This window comes from Macaca mulatta, chromosome 16 (genome assembly GCF_049350105.2).
Source record: "Macaca mulatta isolate MMU2019108-1 chromosome 16, T2T-MMU8v2.0, whole genome shotgun sequence".
Taxonomy (NCBI): domain Eukaryota; kingdom Metazoa; phylum Chordata; class Mammalia; order Primates; family Cercopithecidae; genus Macaca; species Macaca mulatta.
The window spans coordinates 47,027,338-47,045,505 of NC_133421.1; the positions used below are offsets into that span (position 1 = coordinate 47,027,338).

At 40.3% G+C, this 18,168-nt stretch overlaps 1 protein-coding gene and 1 long non-coding RNA gene across 15 annotated transcripts in view; one reads left to right on the plus strand and one right to left on the minus strand.

Annotated features, from left to right (window-relative positions):
• ACACA (acetyl-CoA carboxylase alpha) overlaps window positions 1–18,168 on the plus strand; it is a 330,020-nt gene that overhangs the window by 161,822 nt on the left and 150,030 nt on the right. For 12 of the 14 annotated variants that reach the window (XM_077969319.1, NM_001266778.1, XM_077969318.1 and 9 more), the window contains 9 exon segments: window positions 146–249; window positions 4,723–4,804; window positions 5,198–5,343; window positions 6,376–6,526; window positions 8,142–8,276; window positions 8,635–8,781; window positions 9,808–9,996; window positions 11,350–11,450; window positions 13,132–13,220. In XM_077969319.1, the coding sequence (XP_077825445.1) occupies window positions 146–249; window positions 4,723–4,804; window positions 5,198–5,343; window positions 6,376–6,526; window positions 8,142–8,276; window positions 8,635–8,781; window positions 9,808–9,996; window positions 11,350–11,450; window positions 13,132–13,220 (1,144 nt within the window). 14 annotated transcript variants of the gene reach the window in all.
• LOC106994024 (uncharacterized) lies at window positions 794–8,797 on the minus strand. The gene is made up of 3 exons (XR_001440416.3): window positions 8,587–8,797; window positions 6,777–6,916; window positions 794–859 (listed from the first exon to the last, which is right to left on the minus strand). It is a non-coding gene; the product is annotated as an uncharacterized LOC106994024 (long non-coding RNA).

The following is an 18,168-nucleotide window of genomic DNA, read 5'->3' on the forward strand; positions in this document are numbered from 1 at the left end:
TTATCTAAAAAATCAGTTGGGCAGTGAGAATGGAGATTTTCATTGCTAGCTGTTTCATCACAACAAATGTGAACCTGATTTCATTTGAGAGTCTGTGGTGCCAAGTGACCATGCATTTGATCTGCCCTCTTTTTCCTCCTTTCAGGCTGAGCGACCTGACACCATGTTGGGGGTTGTATGTGGGGCCCTCCACGTGGCAGACGTGAGCCTGCGGAATAGCGTCTCTAACTTCCTTCACTCCTTAGAAAGGTAGGCTTTGTTTCTTGTAGGCTACACAAACTAACCAACGGTCCTGAGCACAGGGACTGAAGCTCAAAGACCCATTTATTCTTCTGTCTGTTTCTGGCAGCTTATGAGTGTTACTTGTTATTCATGGACCATGGTGGCAAGAAAGAGAGGGGATGTTGACATTTATGGCAAATTATTTGGGGAGTCTAACTGCAGATTCTAGACATTAACTTATACCACAGTTAGAACAGGTTGCTTCTTTAAAAACTGGAATCCATCTGCATTAGATATTCTGTCCTGTATAAGTATCAAATCTCTCCAAACCCTGGTGATAAAAATCTGGTATTTCTCCCCAGCACTGAACCATAAATATTTCGTGTATCACCTGTACCACCTTTCAGAAGTAAATAATTAAGGCTGATATTCAGGATGACCTCATGAGTCTTTCAAGTAGGGAGTGAGACATCTGTGGGGCTAAACTAATTTCTAATGCTGATTCAGGAGACTAAGCTCTGCCTTTGAGTCCCCAGAGGAATGCTCCAAGTGGCTAATCATTTTAAAGCACTTTAATCACAGGCACTTTTATTTCCTTCTGTGTTGTTAGACTTATATCAATTCCCTTTTGAGGTATCTGAAAGAAAGAAAAGAAACAAAATTTAAAAATTGAACTGAGATTTCAAGCCCTATGATAAGCATCTTTTACTTTGTTACTCTCATGTAGTAAAACCTTCAGCAGCTTGGCATTTCTCTTCTGTATCAAATCTAAATCCCTTGGTGTGACTTTCAACTCCCTGTATTCATTGGCCCCTTTTTACCAATCCAGTCTTACTTATTTCTGTTCTGCAGCATATAATTTCTAACCTAGTTAAATAGTTTTCTTATTCGTGTGCAATTATGTCAAATGCATTTTCCTCTACAAGCCCTCCCCCTTTTTAAATGCTTTTGTTTTTAACTTATTTTATTTATTTATTTATTTATTTATTTATTTATTTATTTATTTATTTTTTGAGACAGAGTCTCGCTCTGTCCCCCAGGCTGGAGTGCAGTGGCGTGATCTCGGCTCACTGCAAGCTCTGCCTCCCAGGTTCACGCCATTCTCCTGCCTCAGCCTCTCGAGTAGCTGGGCCTACAGGCACCCGCCACCACGCCCTGCTAATTTTTTTTGTATTTTTAGTAGAGACGGGGTTTCACCATGTTAGCCAGGATGGTCTTGATCTCCTGACCTTGTGATCCACCCGCCTTAGCCTCCCAAAGTGCTGGGATTACAGGTGTGAGCCACTGCACCCAGCCTTTAACTTATTTTAAAAACTTGTGTTTTGAAATAATTTTAGGTTTTTAAGAGTTACATAAATAATACAGATAATTTCTATATATTCTTTGCTCAGATTCACCAATTAACTCACAACTTACCACACTTGCTTTATCACTCTTTCTCTACTATTAGCAAAAGTTTTTCTTGACAGTGTTTCTCTCCTTGGTAATTTTCTCCCTCTCCCTTCCACCCACACTACTGCCCCCCTTACCTACCTTTTTTTTCCTTTGAGACAGAATCTCACTCTGTCGCCAGGCTGGAGTGCAGTGGTGCAATCTCGGCTCACTGCAACCTCTGCCTCCCGGGTTCAAGCAATTCTCCTGCCTCAGCCTCCTGAGTAGCTGGGACTACAGGCACACACCACCATGCCCAGCTAATTTTTGTATTTTTAGTAGAGAAGGGGTTTCGCCATATTGGCCAGGATGGTCTTGAACTCCTGACATCAGGATCTGACCCTGGTCTCCCAAAGTGTTGGGATTACAGGCGTGAGCCACCACTCCTGGCTTTTTTTTTTTTTTTAAGACAAAGTCTTGCTCTATCGCCCAGGCTAGAGTGCAGTGGCACGATCTCGGCTCACCACAACCTCTGCCTCCCAGGTTCAAGCGATTCTCCTGCCTCAGCCTCCCAAGTAGCTGAGGTTACAGGTATGCACCACCATGCCTGGCTAATTTTTGTATTTTTTAGTACAGATTTGGTTTCACCATATTGGCAAGGCTGATCTTGTACTCCTGACCTCAGGTGATCCATCTACCTCGGCCTCCCAAATGCTGGTATTATGGACATCAGCTACCGTGCCCAGCCTTTTTTTGTTGTTTTTTTAAGACGGAGTCTCGCTCTGCTGCCCAGGCTGGAGTGTAGTGGTGCGATCTCTGCTCACTGCAAGCTCTGCCTCCCGGGTTCATGCCATTTTCCTGCCTCAGCCTCCTGAGTAGCTGGGACTACAGGCACCCACCACCATGCCCAGCTAATTTTTTTGTATTTTTGGTAGAGACGGGGTTTCACCGTGTTAGCCAGGATGGTCTGGATCTCCTGACCTCGTGATCTGCCCACCTCGGCCTCCCATTGTGCTGGAATTACAGGCGTGAGCCACCGCACCCGGCCTCCTGGTCTTTTTTAAGACTCTTAAATAAAGTTTCAGTTGCTAGGAGTAGATATGCTTATACTAAGTTTTTATAATTTTTTCACGTTTAATCTTTATCTTTTTTTTTTTTTTTTGAGGTGGAGGCTTGCTCTGTCACCAGGCCGGAGTGCAGTGGCGTGATCTCTGCTCACTGTAACCTCCGCCTCCCGGGTTCAAGCGATTCTCTTGTCTCAGCCACCCCGGTAGCTGGGACTACAGGTGCACTCCACCATGCCCAGCTCATTTTTGTATTTTTAGTAGAGTTAGAGTTTCAACATGTTGGCCAGGATGGTCTCCATCTCTTGGCCTCGTGATCAGCCCGCCTTGGCCTCCCAAAGTGCTGGAATTATAGGCGTGAGCCACTGTGTCCAGCGTTAATCTTTATCTTTAAGAACAGTTAACACATTCCTGTGGTTCAAAATTCAAAAGGCACAAAAAAGATAAGCAGTGAAAAGTCTCTCTCTGACCTCTGTTCCTTGGCCACCCAGTTTCCATCCCCTATAGTAAATTCATATTACCAATTGCTTTTCTAACCTTCCAAAGATATCCTAAACTTACATAAATATATACATGTGTATTAGTCTGTTCTCACACTGCTAATAAAGACATACCCAAGACTGGCTAATTTATAAAGGAAAGAGGTTTGAGTCACAGTTCAGATGGCTAGGGAGACCTCACAATCATGGCGAAAGGCAAAGGAAGAGCAAAGTCATGTCTTTTGTGGTGGCAGCCAAGAGAGAAAATGAGAGCCAAGTGAAAGGGGTTTCCCTTTATAAAATTGTCAGATCTCATGAGACTTATTCACTCCCACGAGAACAGTATGGGGAAACTGCCCCCATGATTTAGGTATCTCCCACCGGGTCCCTCGCATAACACATGAGAATTATGGGAGCTACAGTTCAAGATGAGATTTGAATGGGAACACAGCCAAACCATATCAACATGTGGTACTTGTTTCTTCCCACCTCCTGGTTTTTAAAAACTCAAATGGTAGCATACTGTGAAACTGTTCTTTACCTTGCTTTTTTAACTCAACAGTATATTTTTTTAAAGTGTTTTTTAGTTCACATCTTCTTAATATCTGTATGTTTTGTTCCACATGTGAAGACATGCGCAGCATCACTAATCATTAAGTAAATAAAGTCAAAACCATGATGAGATATCACCTCACACCCATTAGGATGCCCACTGTCAAAAAACAGAAAACAGCAAGTATTGGCAAGTACATAGAGAAATTGGGACACTTATGCACTCTTGATGGGAATGTAAAATGATGCAGCCACTACTGAAAAATGGTATTGCAATTACTGAAAAAATTAAAAATAGAATTACCATATGATCTGGTAATACCACTTCTGGGTATTCTGAAAGAATTGAAAGCAGGGTCTGAAAGATACTTGCACAGCCACATTCATAGGAGGATTATTTACAGTAACTAAAAGATGGAAACAACTCAGATGTTGGTTGATGGATGACTGGATAAACAAAATGTGGGATATACATACAATAGAATATTATTCAGCCTTAAAGAGGAAGGAAATTCTGACACATGCTGAAACATAGGTGGATCTTAAGGACATTAGGGTAAGTGAATTAAGCCTGCCACAAAAAGACAAATACTATATGGTTTTACTTATATGCGGTATCAAGAGTAGTCAGACTCATAGAACCAGAAAGTAGAATGATGGTTACCAGGGACTAGGCGGAGGGGGAAATTGGGAGTTGTTAATGGGTGTAGAGTTTCACTTTTGCCAGATGAAAAAGTCCTGCAGATTGGTTGCAGAACAGTGTTAATATCCCCAACACTATAGAAATGTGCATTTTGTAATGGTTAAGATGGCCAATTTAATGTAATGTGTATTTTACCCTAATTTAAAAAAAATCCATTATAAGATTCTTTCATAATTGATGTGATCAATTCCTTACACGTGATTATTGAGGTATTTAGGTTGTTTCTAGTTTTTTGTTGTCCTAGGAAATGCTATAATCAATAATCTTTTAGATTCTCTTATTAACTGTTGGAACTTTGTAGTAAGTGTCTCTCTTGCTGCTGTTCTTTCAGGGGTCAAGTCCTTCCTGCTCATACACTGTTGAATACAGTAGATGTTGAACTTATCTATGAGGGAGTCAAGTATGTACTTAAGGTATGCAGAACCCCATTGGAGTTTGCATCTTACTTTTTAAGCTATCTTTCTTTAGGCTGAGAGGCAAGAGAAAAAATTTGATGTAATGTAGGAATGGGGGTGTTAGTGAAATTACAGTCATTATTTGTGTCAGTGTCCTGAAGCAGCATTTGTTGTTGCCAAGAGATAAAGGAGAGACAGGGAACAACCACAGCTGGGAAAAACAACTAAGGTTGCCGTCTTTGCTTACAGCAGGACTGAGTCATGTCCACAGACACTGAGGCAAATAGCATCAGTGCCATGAGTTTTTGTCCTCCTGACAGATCTTTCTTACCTGTATTTTTGAAGCATTCAAATTTTGTTTGGAGTTGTACCTGGAAGGGACACACTGATCCTCATTCTCATTCCCTACAGGTGACTCGACAGTCCCCCAACTCCTATGTGGTGATCATGAATGGCTCATGTGTAGAAGTAGATGTACATCGGCTGAGTGACGGTGGACTGCTCTTGTCCTATGATGGCAGCAGTTATACTACGTACATGAAGGAGGAAGTGGATAGGTAAATGACTGTTTGAGGTCCATTTGCCGGTCATCCTATTAGCCTTTTCTCTTATAAGTTACTAGTTTTTGGGATTTTTCCCAGGCTTTTTTTGGTACTCGTTTGTAGTTTAAAAAAAAAAATAGTACATGTACTTAACAAAAATATCAAGAATATAAAAGTGTTTGTAATTAAAAACATGTCTCCCTACTTTTCCAGTGTATGTGGACAATGAAAAATAAGTTCCCCTTTTTATAAGTAACCATTGTTAAAAGTTTCTTATATATTTGAGTAAAAATTTTATATGCATGTACAAGTTACATTCATGTACATACTGTTTTTCTTTAAATACATTCACAAATGTGGCCAGGCGTGGTGGCTCACGCCTGTAATCCCAGCACTTTGGGAGGCCGAGGCGGGTGGATCACCTGAGTTTGGGAGTTCAAGACCAGCCTGGCCAACATGGTGAAACTCTGTCTCTACTAAAAATACAAAATTAGCCAGACATGGTGGCATATGCCTGTAGTCCCAGCTACTCGGGAGGCTGAGGCAGGAGAATCGAATGAACCTGGGAGGTGGAGGTTTCCGCAGGCCGAGATTGCGTCATTGTACTCCAGTTTGGGCAACAAGAGCAAAACTCCATCTCAAAAAAAAAAAAAAAAAAAAAATTCACAAATGTTCAACACCAGTTGTGGTATTATGAGAATGACATAAATTAATATGCTGAAAATGTGTAGAACATTGTCACAACATAGCTAGTCTTCAAGAAATGTTAGCTATTACATCATCAATATCTTTGTGTTTTTTTAAACTGTGGTACCTGTTATTTTTAATAGCCATGTAGTGTTCCATTATGTGATTATACTATACTTTATTTAATCTAGGAAATTTTTGTTAATTGACATTGTAAACAAAGGTGCAGTGAATGTCATGTGCGTGTGTGTGTGTAATAAAGTTTTCAGGATTTTTTTATTTGAAGGTTGACATTCTCTACCATTCTCCTTTACATCCTGAGGTGCTTTCTTAGCTTACATACTTCCACTTGTCTCCTAGATATCGCATCACAATTGGCAATAAAACCTGTGTGTTTGAGAAGGAAAATGACCCATCAGTGATGCGCTCACCTTCTGCTGGGAAGTTAATCCAGTACATTGTAGAAGATGGAGGTCATGTGTTTGCTGGCCAGTGCTATGCTGAGATTGAGGTCAGTGTGGTGAAAAGACTGTGGGATCATGGGAAGGGAAGGTAGGAAAAGGTTTGGCTGGGATGGACTAGGACCGAAAAGTTACAGAAAGGAGGCTCTGTGCAGTGGCTTGTGCCTGTAATCCCACCCCTTTGGGAGGCTGAGGCAGGAAGATCGCTTGAGGCCAGGAGTTAGAGATTAGCCTGGGCACGATGATGAGACCCTGTCTCTGTGAAAAACTAAAAAATTAGCGGCATACAGTGGCACATACCTGTAGTCCCAGCCACTCTGGCAGCTAAGGTGGGAGGATCCCTTGAGCCCAGGAATTCAAGGCAGCAGTGAATGGTGATTGTACCACTGTACTGGAGTGGTACAAATTTGTGGCCTGGGCCACAAATCAAGTCCTTATTTCTAAAAAATTAAAAAAAAAAAAGGTGACAGATTGGAAATAAGAATGAAAAACATCAGTTGGCTTCATTAGAAGTACAAACCTTAAGATTTTTAAAACACATAAAAACACTTTGGCAAATGAGGAATCTCTAGCTCTAAAAATAGATACTAGGCAATAGCACTTATTGAGTGTTAGGTGTCCTAACTGCTGGCTGTCCAGAGGAAATATGTGGAAGTGGGGCACAAAACAGGCAAGTAATGTCATGTAATTAATTTTAAGAGAGCTAAGCATAGAGTGCAGAGGGTCACCTAACCCAAATCAAGCTAAGCTTGTATGGGAAGATATTCTGAAAGAAGAGACATTTGATCTTCGTTTCGAAAGACAGATAGTAATAGAGCAGGTGAAGAAGGGCAGGGAAGAGTGCTTAAAGTTGAAGGAATAGCATGTACAAAGACAGAAGCAAGACAGCACAGTGTATTTAGGGAACTGCAGGTATGTGTCGGTGTGGCTTGAGAATAGACTAAGGATTAATGGGGAGGGACAAGCAAAGATGCTAAAGAAGTAATGTGAGATCTTGAATGTGAGGTTATGAAGGATCTTATAAGCTATACTGGTAAGTTTACATTATCCTGGAGGCAGCGGGTAATCTCTGAAGGATTTAAGTGGAAAAGTAGTATGATGATATTTGGGATCTAGAATGATTGCTTTTCGTGACCTTGTGGGAGGTATATAGCAAGTAGGGAGATCTCTTAAGGCGTCTTTGAAGTACTTTGGGCCAGAAATGAAGAAGGCGTAAACCGAAGAGATGGCAAGAGAGGAAGATTTTTGAGAAAGGTTTAGAAGATATGCCTGGCTGGATTGGTAATTGGTAGGTAAGGGAGAAAGAGGAGTGAAGAATGATCCTTAGGTTTTGGCCTGGATGTCTTAGATTGGATTCACTGGTATGAAGAGATTAAATTGTTCCTCACTTTCTAAGTACAAAACAAGTATAATCACAAATTATGCCAAAATGGTTTTAAAAGTTAGAAATGAGAAATGTCAATAACTGTTGTTTCTAAAGTGAGGTACTGAGAGATTTTCTAATTGCCTGCCTTGATAGTCCCTAGAAGATGGTGGTAAATTCCCATTTTTTCTGGGTCAAATTAGGTGTGGTCCACTTAGATGCTAAGGGAAAAATTTACCTCTTCTTAGCATTCACCTGTGTAAAGAGAGATAAATCTGAGTCTAATTTATTTTTCACTATAGGTGATGAAGATGGTAATGACCTTAACAGCTGTGGAGTCTGGCTGTATCCATTACGTCAAGCGACCTGGAGCAGCTCTTGACCCTGGCTGTGTACTAGCCAGAATGCAACTGGACAACCCCAGCAAGGTTCAGCAGGTGGGTTAGGAAGATGCTCCGAATATTGCTGTCTAAGAGCTAAAGAACTTGGTGGTTTGGAGACAGGCAAGTGATTTCAGTGCTTGGTTTGCCAGTGTTTTCTTTAGCTTTTTCGCCTATTAATCTTATGCCTTGTATTTGTACCTGTAGTATTATGGAACTAAGAGTTTGCAAGAGTTACTGTAATACTAAGATTCCATAATTTCCTTATGATGTTTCCTCCATTGACTTCCCTTCTGGTAGCTGGGTATGGTAAAATGATGTCTCCATTTTGAATGATAACTCTTAAGTTGTAGTGGTGTGTTTGTACCTTAGATCAAAAGTAGTAGATGACTTGATCTCTTGTTGGGGTTGATAGGCTGAGCTTCACACAGGTAGTCTGCCACGGATCCAGAGCACGGCACTCAGAGGCGAGAAACTGCATCGAGTGTTCCATTATGTCCTGGATAATCTGGTCAACGTAATGAATGGATACTGCCTTCCAGATCCTTTCTTTAGCAGCAAGGTATGAATCACGTCTCCTGGGGAAGGGGTGTACAAATGGGATACCTATTCTCCAAAATAGTTGCAAGTCTCATAATGATTGTTTAAGAGGGAGGAAAATAAAGCTGTTTGGCCTGGAACTCTTTCACCTTCAGTTGTGGGACTTGAGGTCTTTAAATCCATCCTTGTCATGGACTTCACATTTAATTGTGATTACTCCTTTTTTTTTTTTTTTCCCTCGAGACTGAGTCTTGCTCTATTGCCCAGGCTGGAGTGCAATAGCGCAAACTCAGCTCACTGCAACCTCCACCTCCTGGGTTCAAGCAATTCTCCTGCCTCAACCTCCTGAGTAGTGGAGATTACAGGCACATGCCACCAGGCCCGGCTAATTTTTTTCTTTTTTCTTTTTAATAGAGGCAAGGTTTCACCATGTTGGCCACACTGGTCGTGAACTCCTGACTTTGTGATCTGCCCGCCTCAGCCTCCCAAAGTGCTGGGATTATAGGCGTGAGCCACTGTGCCCAGCTGTGATTACACCTTTTTAAACTGGAGAATAGGGGCAATGTTAGATGCTTACATTGCAATTTCAAAGTACTCTATGATAGTTGGCTCACATCTGTAATCCCACCACTTTGGGAGGCTGAGTTGGAAAGATCACTTGAGGCCAGGAGTTTGAGACCAGCCTGACCAACATAGCGAGACCCCATATCTATTGAAAATTATATAAATTTTATATTGAAAAGAAGTAGTATATGATAGTGAATTCAGATATAGTTTACTCTTGAGCAACACAGGTTTGAACTGTGTGGGTCCACTTATATGTGGATTTTTTCAGCCAAACATGGATCAAAATTATAGTATTGATGGAATATGGAGCCCACAACTTTTTCTATACATGGGTTCCGTAGGGCTCAAGTATGTGCACATTTTCATATGAGTGGTGGTTCTGGAACCAATTTCCCACGTATACGGAATGACAACTATGTATCTTTTTATTTGGGGGATTGTGTTAACTTTGGGTCCTATTTTACCAATGCTTTCTTTTTAGGTAAAAGACTGGGTAGAGCGATTGATGAAAACCCTCAGAGATCCCTCCCTGCCTCTCCTAGAATTGCAAGATATCATGACTAGCGTGTCTGGCCGCATTCCCCCCAATGTGGAGAAGTCTATCAAGAAGGAAATGGCTCAGTATGCTAGCAACATCACATCAGTCCTCTGTCAGTTTCCCAGTCAGCAGGTATTTATAGGATAACACTATCTTCATTTTTTTCTGGCTACCAATGCCAGAGTTCATATTGTAGGATTCCTTCCTATTTGGATCCTCCTTACTTTTTGGATGTTGTAGTTGTATACTTTTAAGCATTGTATTCCTCACAAAACTGCCTCAGGGTTGCGCCACTGCACTCCAGCCTGGGGGACAGAGCTAGACTCCGTCTCAAAAAAAAAAAAAAAAACTGCCTCAGGGTACAAAGCCAACAGTAAAAGTACTGTATGTGAAGTATAAAGTATCTGTAGTTATGAGAAAAGCACACTTGGATCATGTATACCATATAGCTTTTTTCCTGGGGCTATTCCCTAATTCCCATATTAGTTGATTGATTGATTGATTGATTTAGAGACGGAGTCTAGCTCTGTTTCCAGGCTGGAGTGCAGTGGCGTGATCTCAGCTCACTGCAACCTCTGCCTCCTGGGTTCAAGCAATTCTCCTGCCTCAGCCTCCTGAGTAGCTAGGATTACAGGCACGCGCCGCCATGCCAGCTAATTTTTGCATTTTTAATTGCCATGGGGTTTCACCACGTTGGCCAGGATGGTCTCGATCTGACCTCGTGATCCGCCCACCTTGGCCTCCCAAAGTGCTGGGATTACAGGTGTGAGCCACTGTGCCCAGCTGTTTATTTATTTATTTTTGAGACAGGGTCTCACCCTGTCACCCAGACTGGAGTGCAGTGGTGCAGTCATATGGCTCGCTGTGGCCCTGACCCCAGTAGGCCCAATGGCTCATCCCACCTCAGCCTCCCAAGTAGCTGGGACTACAGATGTGCACCACTATGCCCAGCTAATATTTTAAAAAATTTTATAGAGATGGGGGTCTTGTTACGTTGCCCAGGTTGGTATTGAACTCCTGGGCTCAACCTTTCCTCCCTCCTTGGCCTCCCAAAGTGCTGAGGTTACAGGTGTGAGCCACCATGCATGGCCTATTTGTAGTTTTATTTTTAGAGACATTCTTACTACCTTGGCAACATCTTTACTCTTTACCCATAAAGCAGAAGTACGTGTAGGGAGTATAAGTAGATAAGTGGGGAGTGAAGTTTGGATCTTGACCTTGAACAGATCTTGGTAAGATGATAGTTTTTGTAATGTAGTCATTAATTCATCTGGGAAAGGTTGACAAGGGATGAAATCTGCTTGCTTATTTAGCATGATCCTCTATATAAACTCTGCCCAGTAACTTCCAGCTACTGCCAACATGTGAGAGATAGGAATTGGCATGTTATAGCAAGAAGATTCCTACTGGTCATGCTATAGAGGCTGATGCTTTGGGGCATTTTGTTGGGTTGGGCCTCATTTTTTTCCCTTTTTTATACCTTAGATTGCCAACATCCTAGATAGCCATGCAGCTACATTGAACCGGAAATCTGAACGGGAGGTCTTCTTTATGAATACTCAGAGCATTGTTCAGCTGGTACAGAGGTAGTAACTTGTAACTCCAGATTCCCAGACCTGTCCATGCTCATGTCTTCCTTTCTTTTAAGTGGTCACAAAGAGATTTACCTCAGATTGACTTCAAGAAATTAAAAAGCACCTTATATCTTAGAAAGTACCTTGTATCTTCTAAATATCTTAGAATTGTGAGCTAACTCTTATGCTCAATATTTCTGACTTCTTAATATTCTACATTTTTTTCTGTCAATTATTTATTATTATTATTATTATTTGTGATAGGGTCTCACTCTGTTGCCCCGGCTGGAGTGCAGTGGCTCAATAATGGCTCACTGCAGCCTCAACCTCCCGAAGCTCAGGTGATCCTCCTGTTTCAACCCCTTGGAATAGCTGGGACTACAGCTGTGCACCACCACAACCAGCTAATTTTTATATTTTTGGAAGAGGTGGGGTTTTGCACGTTACCCAGGCTCATCTCAAGCTCTTGGGCTCAAATGATCCACCTGCCTCAGCCTCCCAAACTGTTGGGATTACAGGCATGAGCCACTGCATCCAGTTTGTCAATTAATAAGGCACAGAAATTTTGTTGTTTTCTTTTTCCTTGCCATTTTGATGAAGCTCCTAATTTTTCTTCTGTCAGAGGGCCCAGTACGACATTTTTTATTCTTATCTTATGGAACCTATTGTATTAGGTTGGTGCAAAAGTAATTGTGGTTGTTGCTATTAATACTGAAGGGATATTCACAGAGCATTTTTATTTATTTATTTATTAGAGACAGGGTCTCACACTGTCACCCAGGTCGCACAGTCACCCAGTCGCACAGTCTCAGCTCACTGCAACCTCTGCCTCCTAGGCTCAAGCAATCCTCCCACCTCAGCCTCTTGAGTAGCTGGGACTACAGGCACACACTACCATGCTTGGCTAATTTTTTTGTATTTTTTGTAGATAAGAGGTTTTGCCATGTTGCCTAGGCTGGTCTGGAGCTCGTAGACTCAAGTGATCCTCCTGCCTTGGCCTCCCAAAAGGGGTCTGGGATTACAGATGTGAGCTACGGCACCCGACCTCACAGAACACTTTTAACTTTAAGATACTTATAAATTTTTCAGACATCTCAGCCATTTCACAAGTACGGTAATAAATAATAAAGCTGTTTGGCCTGGAACTCTTTCACCTTCAGTTGTGGGACTTGAGGTCTTTAAATCCATCCTTGTCATGGACTTCACATTTAATTGTGATTACTCCTTTTTTTTTTTTTCCCTCGAGACTGAGTCTTGCTCTATTGCCCAGGCTGGAGTGCAATAGCGCAAACTCAGCTCACTGCAACCTCCACCTCCTGGGTTCAAGCAATTCTCCTGCCTCAACCTCCTGAGTAGTGGAGATTACAGGCACATGCCACCAGGCCCGGCTAATTTTTTTCTTTTTTCTTTTTAATAGAGGCAGGTACTTAGCAGTAGGAACTGAGTCAAGGTGTTGGTAGAGGGGGCTATGCAGGGTGTTGTTGTCTTTTCTTTATTAAAAAAGGTCTTGTCTATAGTGAGATTTCTTTTAGGCTTAGAATTTAAGTTAATTTTGTAGTTCATTTTAGGCTGTTCTTTATTCAGAGGGAAAGCAGTTCAGTGGAATGTCATGGAGGTAAATTTGGCCTTTGGGTTTATTACTTAATAGTGTTGGATTGTCAGGGTTTTCAGTGGAGGCTTTCTATTTGCCTAGGTACCGAAGTGGCATCCGAGGCCACATGAAGGCTGTGGTGATGGATCTGCTCCGGCAGTACCTGCGAGTAGAGACACAATTCCAGAATGGTAAGCCTCTTCCTGAGGACTCTCTAGCCCAGAAAGCCTTGATTCTGATAACCAACCCAAACTATCCATATAGGACTGTGTAAGAGCTAAGCCCCCTCCTGTCAACAATACTTCCATTAATAAACAGTCTCCTATCACCACTCTCTTAAAAACTAAACCTCTATATCCACTAGCACTAAAGAAAGAACAACGAAACACAGCTTGATGAAATTAGGAATCCAGTGTGCTTCTGAGAAAGGGCTGAAATAATTTTTCTAATAGAGACTACCATTCCTGTTGATACCTTTTTGACCTTGTATAGCGTAAGTTGGTTGAGTCATCACAGGCTGAAATTGAGAAACCCATATCTGAAGAGCTTGATTCTTGGCAGCTAATCCATGAATTGAACCAGAGGCATCTAGGAAGAGCAAGTTCAGATTTTCCAGTACTTTTTAGTATATCTTTTAGGTGGACTTTATCCCTGGCTTTCTCTGAAGAGCTTCACTAAATGATATATTGTCTCTAAGTGTGAAATAACCTTGGTTAAAATTTTAAAGCTGTGTACTGCTGACATTTCACTGCCACAAGATGGCAGTGAAACATCACAGAATTTGAAACATCTAAAATTTGAAATTTTCCTTTATCTGCTCCCTTTCACTTCCTTTAAAAGCAGCCTGTGCCACTCATGACTAGCAAAAATCCTCATGTAGATATTAGCAAACCGCATGCAGTAACATACAAAATAATATATAACAACCAAGTTGGCTTTATCCCACTCATGCAAGGTTGATCAGTTTGGGGAAAGTCAATTAATATAATTTATCATGAAATAGATGAAAGGAGGAAAAACATGCTCATTATCTCAAGATAACAGGGTGTAGAGAGGGAGCATTTGACAGAATTTAACATCCATTCATGACAAACTCTTGGAAACTAGGAGTGAAATGGAACTTTTAAAATCTTGTAAAAGGGACCCACAAAAAAATCTGCAGGATACATCATGCATTATGGTGAAACGCTGAAAACATTATCTTTAAGATTAGGAATAAGACAAGGATGCCTGCTGCCACTACTTCTATTCAGCATCATAGTGGATGTCCTAGCCAGTGCAGTAAGACAAGGCAAATAATTAAAGGGTGTAAGAGCTAGAAAATAGTAAAGCAATATATCTGCTATTATTAAATATGTAGGGTGTCTTTTTAGAAAGCCTCAAAGGATTCACAGATTTATTATTAAGTTATTAAAAAAACATTTAAAATAACAGGCTAGATGTAGTGGCTCACGCTTGTCATCTTAGCACTTTGGGAGGCAAGGACAGGAGGATTGCCTGAGACCAGGAATTTGAGACCAACCTGGGCATCATAGTGAGACCCCATCTGTACAAGAAATTAAAAACAATTAGCCAGGCATGGTGGCACATGCCTATAGTCCTACCTACTCAAGAGACTGAAATAAGAGGATTGCCTGAGCCCAGGGTTTCAAGGGTGCGGTGGGCTATGATTGCATCACTGCACTCAGCCCAGGCAACAGAGCAAGACCCTGTCTCTAAATAATTAATTAGTTGATAAAATAGCAACCAAAAAGATGAAATACGAGTAAATCTAACAAAAAACATGCAAGCCTCTTTTTGAGAAAATTATAATAAAGAAGATTGTAATAGTAAAGAAGATTTAAATAAATTATCAAGGTCTTAAATTGGAATGTACACTATTAGGTGCTGATTCTTCCTAAATTCATCTGTAGATTGACATTTCAATAAAAATTCTGTTAGCGTATTTGTAATGCTAATTATAAAATTTCCATAAAAGACAAGTCTCACAATAATCAAGATACTTCCAAAGAAATACAAGGTGAAAAGATTTGCCTAATCAGAAAAGAAGATTTAATATAAAGCCATATTAATTAAGAAATTGTGAGATAGGTATAGGGATAGATTTATAGATCAGTGGAACATAATGACCCAGAAACAGATCCACCCATATATGAAAACTTATTTTATGATAGAGGAAGCATTGTAGATCATGAGGAAAGGACAGATTTTTTTTTTCAGTAAATGATACCAGCGTAATGGGTTATTCATTTAAAAAAAAAAAAAAAAAGGAAAGAAAGAAATGGAATCCCTATCTTATACACAAAAATCAGTTCTCAATAAAATAAAGACGTAAATATGTACTAAAGAGGTGAAGCTATTAAATGGTTAGGAGAATATCATTATAATCTCAGGACAGGAAGATTTTGTTGTATAAGACGTAGCAAGTACAAACTACAGAAGAAAAGATTTATTACTTAAACTCCACTCAAGAACTTCTGTTCATCAAAATACATCATAAGGAGACTGAAAAGTCTGTAATCCTAGCACTTTTGGAGGCCAGTGCTGGCAGATTGCTTGAGCCCAGAAGTTTGAGATCAGCCTGGACAACATAGCAAGACCCCATCTCTAAAAAAAATACACAAAAATTAGCCAGGTGTGGTGGTGTGTGCCTGTAGTCCTAGCTTCTTGGGAGGCTCAGGTTGGAGGATCACCTGAGCCTGGGGAGGTCGAGGCTGCAGTGAGCCGTGATCACATCACTGCAGTCCAGCCCCAGTGACAGAGCAGGACCCCATCTCCAAAAAAAGAGAGACTGAAAATATAAGCTACCAAGCGTGAGAAGATATTTACAAAATCTATACCTAAAAAAGAATTAGAAGTATCTAGAGAACTGGTATGAATCATCAAGTTAAAGACATCCTAATAGAAAAATGGGCAAAAGATATAGAAAGATATTTTACAGAAGAGAAAGTACAAAGAATTCATCAACTTACACAAAGATGCTCAATCCCATTAGTAATTAGAGACATATGAACCAAAACCACAATGGGAGTGGCAAAAATTTAAAAGTCACATCATCATCTTCATTGCTTCTGTACATGGAAGTACAAATTGGTATACCACTTTGGGTAACAGTTGGTCAGTACCTAATAAAGTTGAACATATTTGTATTCTTTAACCTAGTAATTTTACTCCTAGAAAATATACTCTAGAGAAACTATTACACGTGTTTACTAGGAGACATATATAGGACTATTTGTGACAGCACTGTTCATAATCTCAAAAAAGACAAGAAACAATCTAAATATACAAAGATAGCGTAGATCATTGCAGTCTAGTATATTCCTACCATGGTTGACTATGCAGCAGTGAAAATGGATGCACCAAGGCATACACTGAACAAAAGGATGAATCTCAAAAATACAATGTTATGGAAAATAAACGGTACAGTCATTCCATTTTTTTCAGGTTCAAAAACCAGGAAAATTAAGCTGTACATACATTGGTGATAAAAGTTAAGAAAAGCAAAAGAATAATTAACATAAAATTCAGCTTAGTAGTTGTTTTTGAGGAGGGGTACACAGGGGTCTTCAAAAATACTAAAGATGTTCTATTAAAATTTAATAGCTTTAAAATAACACATGGGTGTTTATTTCAATTGATACCATATATTCTATATATTCTTCTGTATATATATTTCATAATTAAACTGTTTTGTTTTTTGTGTGTGTGTTCTTCTTCTTTTTTTTTTTGAGATGGAGTCTCATTCTGACACCCAAGCTGGAGTGCAGGGGCACAATCTCTGCTCATTGCAACTTCCGCCTCCTGGGTTCCAGCAATTCTCCTGCCTCAGCCTCCTGTGTAGCTAGGATTATAGGTGTGTACCATCACGCCTGGCTAATTTTTGTATTTTTAGTAGAGACGGGGTTTTACCCTGTTGGCCAGGCTGGTCTCAAATGCCTGACCTCAAGTGATCCACCCGCCTTGGCTGCCCAAAGTGCTGGGATTACAGGGGTGAGCCACTGCACCCAGCCAACTAAACATTTTTTAAAAAGAGTGTCTTGGTGTGCAGGATCTTCAAAGTAAAAAAAAAAAAAAAGAAAAAAAAAATCATTGTTTTCTTTCTGTTAATGTCTCCCCTCACCCTGGGTGAATGTGTTCCTTTTATTTCCCCTGGTCCTATTGCCAAAGTTTATTTGTGTTGTCACTTCAAAGCTAAGTCTTGGTAGAGAAAAATATTAATACAGAACAGCTAATTTTTAAACAGCTTCCCTTTTGGTCTAAATGTGTCTTTTATGAAATTGGCAGCTCTCTCAATATTGTAGTCCATTGTTTTTCAAATATAGTTTTATTTGGAAAAAAGTTGCTTATGTCAATCTCTAATATTTAGAATAGTTAAAAGCCTGGTTACACTGGTCCAATGTACTCAGTATTCTAGGAAACCACGGTAATGCAGTTTGAACGCCACTGTTCTGGTTTGTAACTTAACGTGGAATCTGAACTGAGGTGATAATCCTTTACTGTTTTCGTGATTTCATAAAATTCTGACCCTTGAGCATATTCAAACACTAATTCCTCTTTCCTTGGAAATTTAGTTCTGAGGTAAGCTGTTTTCTAAAGAACTGAATATTACTTATATCCCATGGCAGATATCACTACAGTGTACCAGAGGCTTATGCTTCTGTTGTAAAACATAGCTTTCCTACTCAGAACTAACCTGCCCCTGGTGGCCTTATGGAAGGCAAGTGAAGATATGCATAACTTTAGTCTCCCTATAGACCTTTTGACTTAATGCACGGTTCTCTTTGATCTATACCTTGGGTTGGATTTGGCGTTCCTAGGCATTGCTTAGCTGTTTCAAGGACTAACAGAAGAAAATATTGATTCCAGGGGTAGTAGCCACACTTCTCATGGATATTGCTAAGTTTTATGTGGTTTTATTTTTTGAGCTAAAACTGTTCCTACTGGTTAGGGTAAACTGTTTTCTGCAACATGGAATCAGAATCTCAGGCTCCGGGGGAGACCTTAAAGATCATCAAGTTTAATGATATTTACATTTCTTTTTAAACAGCAGAAATTTCTCTTCTAAAGAAATCATGACAGAGTTTAGAGTAAGACTGGGGTTGGAGTTATTCCCAATCTTTCAGTCTTTGAGGCATA